We start from the raw sequence: 9,781 nt of genomic DNA, 5'->3' as shown, positions 1-9,781 counted from the left end.
GTGGAGGATTTGTCTGTTTCCAAAAAGGAAGAGAAGGATATGTGAAAAGATCTTCAGCCTTCTCTGCCAAATGGGTTCCTAAGACCATCAGAAATATTTGTTTTCCGATGGTCTTTGGTAACCCCCCCTGAAACCCTCCCAGGGGTCCTGGAACACTGTTGAGCAGTGTTGAGGAACACTGCTCTATTTGATACCGAAGCCTTTCAAAATGAATGACTTTCCTTCCTGAACAAAGCTGCTGCTCCTTTACTTTCTGTTTGGAAATGCAAACGAAAGATATTGAATTATGATTTTTTTTACTGGGCATAGGATAGAAGCAAACAAAAGACACAATCAGGAAGGAAGGGCTATTTTACAAACTCGCCTTACAAAAAGGCTGCATTGAAACCACGAGAATAAAAAAGATTTAAAAAAAACTGCCCTTGGGTTTGCAAATAAATTAGCTGGACATTCAGTTATATACAAAACAAAACAAAAAAACAAAAAAGGGGTATTTCCCCAAAGAACAGGGACACACAGGCGTCGTGAATATTCAAAACCCCGTTGACGTTCGAAGTAATATATACATCAAGGTTAGTATGCGGAGCTTTCCGTCGGTCCTGAAAAAGAAAAAGGAGGCAATTAATATTCACCAAATCTATACACATAAGTGAAAATATGTGTGTGTGTATGGGGCTGGAGTGTCCAGTTACACGGACAAGCTCCTGCCTCCACAAACAGCTATAGCTCCCACCACTCAGGAGACACCAGTGGCCCTCCCTCCAATGACTGCAGGTTATCGTGAGCGCTATGAACATGTCCAAGAGCCCTGTCAGTGTCCTCCACAAACACCATACTGCCCACCACCCAAGTGAAGGCTTTCATATGGGGACAATCTCATACTAGATTTGATGTTTCCTCCACCACAGACATCCCAGTGTTTCTGACTCTCTCCTTTGGTGTGGAATTTGCATGACCCCACCCACTGCCTCTCCCTGAACCCTTTCCTACTTTTTTCTATGGCACACAGCCAACAGAGGAATTGATCAGCAACTGAACATACTAGAGGTTTAGGGAGAATTCACCATGATTTATAGGAGTTGTAGGGACTGGGATGTATAGGTCACCTGCGCTCTGAACTCCACCAAAGATGGACCTGGACCAAACTTGGCAGACAGAACCCCCACGACCAATAAAACATTCTGGAGGTATTTGGGGAAAGTTCACCTTGATTTGAGGGAGTTGTAGTTCACCTACATTTAGAGAGCACTGTGAACCCAAACACCAATGTATCTGGACCAAACTTGGCACACATACCTGATACGATGAAATTTGCGTACTGGAGGGGTTTGGGGGCAACTGACCTTCCTTTCTGGAAGTTGTATTTCACCCAAAACCAGAGAAACAGTGATGTTCACCAATGATGGACCTGGACCAAACTTGGCACACAGGACCTCCATGGGTAACTCAACCTACTGGAGAGGTTTGAGGCGTCTAATTCATCATAGTGGGAGTTGTCGCTTACGCTGCATCCAGAGAGCACACTGAACGCCAGCAATGATGCATCTAGAGTAAACTTGGCCAACATAACAAACTTTATGTACTGATGGAGTTTTTTGGGGTTAACCTGGCATGAGGTGAGTTCTAGTTCAACCACAACCGTATGCATTTTGTGCAAATAAAAATTGACTTTTTCAAATAATTTGGACAATGCTGGGTACCCAAGATAGTGTGTGTAGTGGAAATAATAAACCCTGCTTATTTTTTACGTCTGTATTCACCTATGAAGTATTTAAGAGCGTATTCTGGATCTCTTCGAAGACTTGCTTATAGAGGTCGTCTCGGGACTTCAAGCCGTCCAGATACACTGAAACAAAGGACAAAAAAACCCCAATTAAAGTTATGAGTATAACCAACAGAGGTCCGAAGCCCATTGGGTGACCTTAGAAGACACATTCTCTCAGCCTCAGAATGCGGCCCACAAGAACCAATATGGACACCCAACCCATTTCCATCACCCTCTAGAATGGTGTCGTTTCCTTTGAGAATCCACTTGATCCTTACCGACGTCAACCTCACTGGCCTCCATCTCCTTCCTGTGTTTAAGGTACATAGGCCAAACGTGGCCGTCAAAAAGGCCTGGAGGATCAGGAACTGTATATTTGCGTGTACTGGAGGAAAAATAAGAGACGGGATACTAAGATGAGAGAATGAATCTATTGTGCAAAAGCTTTGCAATTCTAGCCATTCTAGTCCTGATTATTTGCCACTAGCTTCTTTTAAAGTTGCCATTCTTTTGGGGGAAAGACATGTCAGATAGAAAATTGTGTATTAGATCAGAATGCATTATATGGACTTCCAGTGTGTGGAAAAATAGTTCTCATGCACATGTGTTCACAGCACAGTCCATTGTAAGAGTGAAGAAAAATAGAGAATAGGAGTGGCTTGTATGTGCAATTTTGTGTATTTTAATATGTATTGTATGTAAATATGTTTTAATATGTGTATTTTACATATGTGTTTTGATTGTGCGTTTTAACAATGTTATAACCTGCCTTGAGCTGTGGAGAGGTGGGTAAGAAATAAAATTATTGTTGTTGTTATTATTATTATTATTTCCACTTTGCCTTATGCTTGATCTCTGTCATCTTAGATAGCTTGCCATGTTCTCTCTCCATCTGTAATCCATCACCCTCCTGTGGGTCTCACTATGGTTGTGAGTATCTCTGTATACTGATAGCAGACCTGTAAATAGTTGTATGTAGCAACGACTGAAGAATAAACCTCCAAAGGATCCTGGATGAAAGCCAGAGCTCGAGTGTGCTTATTCAAGCTGATGAGCTACTATTCAAGGTCAGAGGCTGTGCTATAAACTCTCTGATAAACTGTGACCAAGATTCTGCATTGTTTTGGGGATCGGGCCTAACTGCTTGCCTTTGAGACAGTTCATCCCATGGCACAGCTGGAAGAATTCACGTGCTTACCTACCAGGGGTGTTGTGTGTGGTTTACTCCTTCCCCCCATGATAAGATGTGCTGTGTAAATAACAATTATTCGCAATAACGCAATGCTGCACATTGATATACAACGCATTTGTGTCTTGAGATGACGTCGCACTGAGAATCATCCAATGCTTACCTCCTCCTCCGTTTGCATTCATCGTAAGGGACGGCGATGTAGTAGCGCTTGTTGAACAAGTCCACCAGTGGCCTGGAGGAAAGGGACGGCAAGGTTAGAGGTGAGAAAAAGGATATCTTTTAGATACGAATTGTATATAAAATTCAAAGTATGTATGTAACAAAAGGCTGTTACTAGGTGAAGTGGCCCTCAGTAAAGTCACTGGGTTTGCTATTGCTAGGGGAATTGGCCCTCTGTGATGTCACTGGGAAAGAAGGAAGGTGACATGTGCATGCGGGAAGGAAGGAAGGAAGGAAGGAAGGGAGGGAGGGAGGAAGGAAGGGAAGAGCCACAAAGAAAGCTGTGTTGCTATTGAGACATTGTAAGGTAGGCCCTCTCAGAGCTGGAGAAGGGAGAAAATGGCCTTCTTCTCAGAGCTGGAGAAGGGAGAAAATAGGTTTGCTCAGATCTGGAGAAATTAGACCTTCTTCTCAGAGCTGGAGAAAGAAGAACTTTTCAGAGCTGGGGAAGGAAGAAAGTAGGCCTTCTTCTCAAACATAAAGAAGGGAGAAAGTAGGTCTGCTCAGAGCTGGAGAAAGAAAACGTTTTCAGACACAGAAGGGAGAAAGTAGGCCTGCTTAGAGCTGGAGAAGAGAGAAAGTAGGCCTTCTTCTCAGACATTGAGAAGGAAGAAAGTAGACCTGCTCAGAGCTGGAGCAAGAATACCTTCTAAGAGCTGGAGAAAGGAGAAAGTAGGCCTTCTACTCAGACATGGTGAAGGGAGAAAGTAGGTGTGCTCAGAGCCAGAGAAAGAAGGCCTTCTTCTGAACTGAAGAAGGGAGAAAGTAAGGTTTCCAGAGCTGGAGAAGAGCAAAAGTAGGCCTTCTTCTCAAACATGGAGAATGAAGAAAACAGGTTTGCTCCGATCCTTCTCAGACATGGGGAAGGCAGAAAATAGGCTGGTGAGATATACAGGGTTAGTCAAAATGCATAGGCCAATAAGCCATTCAATTGAATGGCTTATTGGCCTATGCATTTTGACTAACCCTGTATATATGTATTTGCTAATAGATAAAAAGGCTAATTTGCCCGTCATCTATCTCTGCTGTAAGGCAAAGCATCTCAGGGTGTATTCTGTAGTTCTTGGACAATAACTATTTCAGCAAACCAAAATAATAACAACAAAAAGGTGTATCTACCTGAAGTTGTAAAGCAGAAATCCCTCGACAACCAGGATGTGGATGTCGTCCTCGGAGCGGAGTGGCTGGGAGCTGTGTGACACACTCACCCCATGCGACCGTGCAAATTTCACCGGGTTCTCGGCCCAGGCTCGCACGGTGCTCACCATCGCCTCCATATCCAAGGAATCCAGCACTGGTGAGAAGAAAGAGAAGGGAAATATATATACATACATACAAGAAAAAGGTCAATTGAGAAAAATATATAGATATATATGTGAAAAACAAATTGGATGTGAAGTTGTATTAAATGATAAAAATGTGTGTTTTATGGAATTAACAGAAATGTTAACGTTATTATATAATAAAGAAAAAAAACAAGAGTGATAATAAATTAAAATGAAAAGGAATACTTAGGAAAATATACATTACTGCATCCTACAGCGAACACCGCTCTTACCATCCCATTGCTTAAAGCCGTCTTCCCCGACTTGTATTTGATCTTGTGGCTGAAATATAGTGATCAATAAAACATTGCTGCAAGCGCAGAGGGGGAAGCAGTTTGCCTACGATATTTTTCCGCCATCACAACACACACACACACACGATGGAGGCTTTTATCAAATTGTGTGCATCTAAAGAATCCCCATACTCATATGGCGAGTATGGAAGCAACGAGATAACATCATCAACCCACAATTCCCTGACTTGGAATGTTCAAACAAGTCTCCACTTCGATGGAGGAATAAAACACCAACATTGGAATAATCTAATGCTAACTCTAGTCAGAGTATTAATTTGGGGGGCTTCTTTCAAGAAAAAGGGTTGCATTCAATGCCATTTCCCATTGAAAACAGGGATTTAACAATTGATAGTAAGGGCAGAAGCCAACAGAAAAGGCCAATGGTGGCTTAAGCTACAAACCACAATCGAAACAAACCATGGTTTATTGCAATGTGGGAAACACAGCTTGAAAATAATAATAATAATAATAATAATAATAATAATATGCATATATAATAGCAGAATAATAATAATATATCAAATAATAATAATAATCAGTTCCACCCCAGGAGAAAGGCAGGGTATAAAATCATAATATAATAATAATAGGTCTAACCCCAGGAGGAAGGCAGGGTATAAAAACCATAATATAATAATATGCATATATAATAAAGCAATATAATAATAATAATAATAATAATAATAATAATAATAATAATAGATCTCACCCTGGGAGAAAGTCAGGTTATAACAATAATGTAATAATAATAATAATAATAAGCATATATAATAAAATAATAATAATAATAATAATAGGTCCCACCCAGGGAGAAAGAGTAGGGTATAAATGGCTAAATAAAACAAAAGCCAGGATATATAAACTATATAAGTACGATGAGAAGCAGGAGATAAATTGTAGAAATAAATGTATTTATTTATTGCATCCTATTTTATTCATTGTGTCATTATTTTTTCTCTAAGCAAGACAAAATAAAAACCCAGCATCAAACAACCAACAAAACTTTCCCAAGAGAGGCCTTTATATTAATATATAAAATAATAATAATAATAATAATAATATATCTAATAATTAATATGCATGCTTTTTGCATTCAATAAAAGAGAACAAAGAGACGTACCTTGAAGAAGTCGTCCTGGTGGACGACGCAACAGTTTGGAAGGGCTTTGATCAGCCTATTGGTCAAGGTGGTTTTGCCCCCATTGGTCACCCTAAATAATAATTGAAAAATGAAAGTAAATGGTTAAAAAGATACGGGTGGCTGAGAGAGTGGCACCTTCCGAATACAAACTTTATTCAAAATGACTAAAACTATGGCTTAGAAAATGATTGATGTACCCAAGGTCTAGGCTGGGCTCCCATCTCCAATAGATGGATGCAGATATTCTAATGGTTTTCAACTTGGAATCTGTTTTAATGGTTTTTCACTGGGATATGTTTTTAAATACTGTGTTTACATTTAATCCTGTTTAGATGTTTGCATATTGGTATGGTATGCTGATGCTTTTTATGTTAAGTTGCTTTGAGTCTCCTGCAGGAGAGATAAAGCGGGGTATAAAGAAATATAATAAGAATTAATAATCTATATGTATTAATAAAAATATATAATATTAATATAATATATTAATAATTAATAATTATTGATAATATCAATATAATTATATTAATATTATACACACACATTGTAATACCAATAATGGATATGCAGCCACTTTGAGTCTCCTTCGGGAGAGTCAAAGCGGGATATAAATAAATATAATAGATACATAGCCGCTTTGCGTCTCCTGGAGGGCTAATGCAAGATATAAATAACAACAAAAATAATAAACATTTAATATAATAAAAATAATAAATATAAATATAAGGGCGGGCTTTAGCACAGCAGGTTAACTGCCAGCTGCAGTAAATCTTGCCAATCAAAAGGTTGACAGTTCAAAGCCCGGGTTGGGGTGAGCTCCTGACCTTTAGCCCAGCTTCTGCCTACCTAACAGTTTGAAATCAAAATGTGAGTAGATAAATAGGGACTGCTTTACAGTGGGGAGGTATTTAAGGCACTCATAAGATCACTCTTCGTGATCTCATGGACCAGCCCACGCCAGAGCTCCCTGTCGGCCATCACCACCCCCAGCTCCTTCAGAGTCAAGCCAGTCACTTCAAGGATACCATCCATCCATCTTGCCCTTGATCGGCCCCTCTTTTTCCTTCCATTTTCCCAAGGAAGACAGACAACTGTACATAGAGGTATATATAGGAAAAGCCTCTATGTACAGTTGTCTGTCTTGTCAGTGTATAAGGGCACTGAATGTTTGCTGTATATGTGTTCTGTGATCTGCTGAGTCCCCTTCGGGGTGAGAAGGGCGGAATATAAATACTGTAAATAAATAATGTATATAATAATAATAATAATAATAATAATAATAATAATAATATACATAGCCGCTTTGAGTGTCCTTTGGGATAGATAAAATGAGGTATAAATAAATAAAATAATAATATAAATAATAAATAGATAATAATATAAATAAATATAATAATATTAAATATAATGGGGAGGTGCTTGCAACTCATAGAACTAATTCCAAGATAATAAATACAAGATTAAAGCATAAAAAAATGCAAAAGAGGGACAATCAATACAAAGTAAAAGATAATAAATGCAAAATTAATTATAATAAATACAAAAATGCAAATAAATACAATAAAAACAAAGGATAATAAATACAAAAAGGCCAAACACATGGTAAAGTATAATAAATGCAAAAAAAAAAAAGGATAACAAAAGCAAAGTAAATGATAATAAATACCAAGTATGGGATAATAAATGCTTGCTAGTTTCCCTCCCTGCTGGACTTGCCATAGGATAAGTGTTTGAACAGGGGCGTGGAATAACCAAATGAGTTAGCCTCTGATTGGCTAGCGCGGGGGAGGGGGGAGACATTAACTGAGCAGGCTTCCCATAATAGGAAAATCTTAAAAAAAAAGAAAGAGCGGGGGATATTTTTAAATCGCCCGCCAGGCGGACGCGGCTGTGATTGGCTGAACGGCGGGGTGACGTGTCTTGGCGCGCGCGCGCTAGGCGAGGAGGTAAATAGAGCGGGAAAAGAATACAAAATAGAGCAGAAGAAATCTAAAAAAGGGGAATTGAGACAATGTCAAGGATCCTAAAAACAAAAGAAAGAATAATACATACAAAATTAATTATGATAAACAAGGTTTTGGCAGTTTAATAAAGATTTTCTCAAGGTTATTTAAATGATGGAAACCAATTAGGAAAGGACATTCATCACCCAGGAACAAAAATTGTGTCAGGTATTGTAATAATATAATAATAATAATAATAATAATAATAATAACAGCAATTATTTTGATTGATTGATATCCTGCTTTATCTCTCCATACGGAGACTCAAAGTGACTCACAATCCAAAACATGACAACTTAAAAGATACAATAATAAAACAGTATTTCATTATATATTATTATATATTATCAGTAGTAATTATATTTAATATAGTAGTATTACTATATTACAATATTATCATATATTATCTTGTATTATTATTATTAGTATGATATTGTATTTAATTGTAATATTATTATCAATATATATTTTTTCTCATGTCAGGAGCGATTTGAGAAACTGCAAGTTGCTTCAGGTGTGAGAGAATTGGCCGTCTGCAAGGACATTGCCCAGATGTTTTTTTGATGTTTTACCATCCTTGTGGGAGGCTTCTCTCATGTCCCTGCATGGGGAGCTGGTGCTGACAGAGGGTGCTCATCCACGCTCTTCCCGTATTCAAACCTCCAACCTGTTGGTCTTCAGTCCTGCCAGCACAATGGTTTAACCCATTGCGCTACCGAGGGCTCATTATTAATATTATATGTATATACAATATATTATATGATTAGCATAGCACAATATTAGTATACTATAGTACTACATTGTGCTATACCACTATACTGCAATATCATAATTATAATAATATACTATGTTATGTAATGGCCAGTATCAACTGTTCATTGAGTTGCATCATTGATCGTTTGGTAATTTTGCAACAAAATAATAGTAAATAAATAAATAATATTTTTTATTTATTTACATTTTTATTTTATTTTTACATTTTTTTATATTTGGTAATTTTGCAATAACATTTATTACCATCATTTTGCAATAAAATAACTAACTAAATAATATTTATTTATTTTTGCTACATTTTTATTTTATTTTTACATTTTTATATTTCATAATTTGGCAATAAAATAATAGTAAATAAATAATGTATTAATTAATTTATTTACTACCTTTTACATTTTATTTCCACATTTTTTACATTTGGTAATTTTGGAACAAAATTTGTTGCCATACTTCTGCAATAAAACAATACTAAATAAATAAATAACATTTTTTTTATTTACTACATTTCTTATTTTATTTTTACATTATTTTTACATTTTGTAATTTTGCAATAAAAGTTATCGCAATCATTTTGCAATAAAATAATAGTAAATAAATAAATAGCATTTACTTATATATTTACTACATTTTTTACTTCTCTATCTCCATCCCAAAGGGGATTTAGAGTGGCTTCCAGTTTGGCAATCATTCTATGCCACATTGCAACAAAGAAGCATACAAATACACAACACATTAAGCATGAAAATCAGAAAAATATAGCATATCAATACCATTAAATAATTGTTAAAAACATAGCACCAAATCCCGCGCTCATAGTCCAAGCCAATTCTATGAAATAGTTCTATTAAAGCATGGAGAGTAATGCACTCACTCACCCTCCAATTCCAAGGATGAACTTCATCTTTCTTTAGTCTAAAGCTGGAATGCAAAACGAAAGGCTTTCAATGGGAAATGCAGCCCAAGAGTGCAGCCTGCTGCTTTGGCTCGGCTAGTCTTTCATTCAGGAAAAAGGCGGTCTGGCTTGCCTTATATGCAGCCTGGGGCCCCTTTCTCCCCGCCCCAAAGAGCC

At 37.3% G+C, this 9,781-nt stretch overlaps 1 protein-coding gene across 2 annotated transcripts; it reads right to left on the bottom strand.

The window, feature by feature from the left end:
- Window positions 1-279: 279 nt before the first annotated feature.
- On the bottom strand, window positions 280-9,733 carry NMRK2 (nicotinamide riboside kinase 2). 2 transcript variants are annotated; one of them, XM_060786175.2, is made up of 8 exons: window positions 9,588-9,733; window positions 5,918-6,008; window positions 4,735-4,783; window positions 4,296-4,470; window positions 3,118-3,189; window positions 2,044-2,150; window positions 1,761-1,846; window positions 280-599 (listed from the first exon to the last, which is right to left on the bottom strand). In XM_060786175.2, the coding sequence occupies exons 1-7, from the start codon at window positions 9,611-9,613 to the stop codon at window positions 1,761-1,763; spliced, it is 606 nt and encodes a 201-aa protein (XP_060642158.1). In that variant the 5' UTR covers window positions 9,614-9,733; the 3' UTR covers window positions 280-599. The 2 variants fall into 2 exon arrangements, with proteins under 2 accessions (XP_060642158.1, XP_060642157.1); XM_060786174.2 differs by lacking the exon at window positions 9,588-9,733 and adding an exon at window positions 7,602-7,678.
- Window positions 9,734-9,781: the final 48 nt, after the last annotated feature.

The sequence above is a fragment of the Anolis sagrei genome, chromosome X (assembly GCF_037176765.1).
Source record: "Anolis sagrei isolate rAnoSag1 chromosome X, rAnoSag1.mat, whole genome shotgun sequence".
In the NCBI taxonomy this organism is placed as follows: domain Eukaryota; kingdom Metazoa; phylum Chordata; class Lepidosauria; order Squamata; family Dactyloidae; genus Anolis; species Anolis sagrei.
This window is presented reverse-complemented; position numbering and strand designations above follow the sequence as displayed.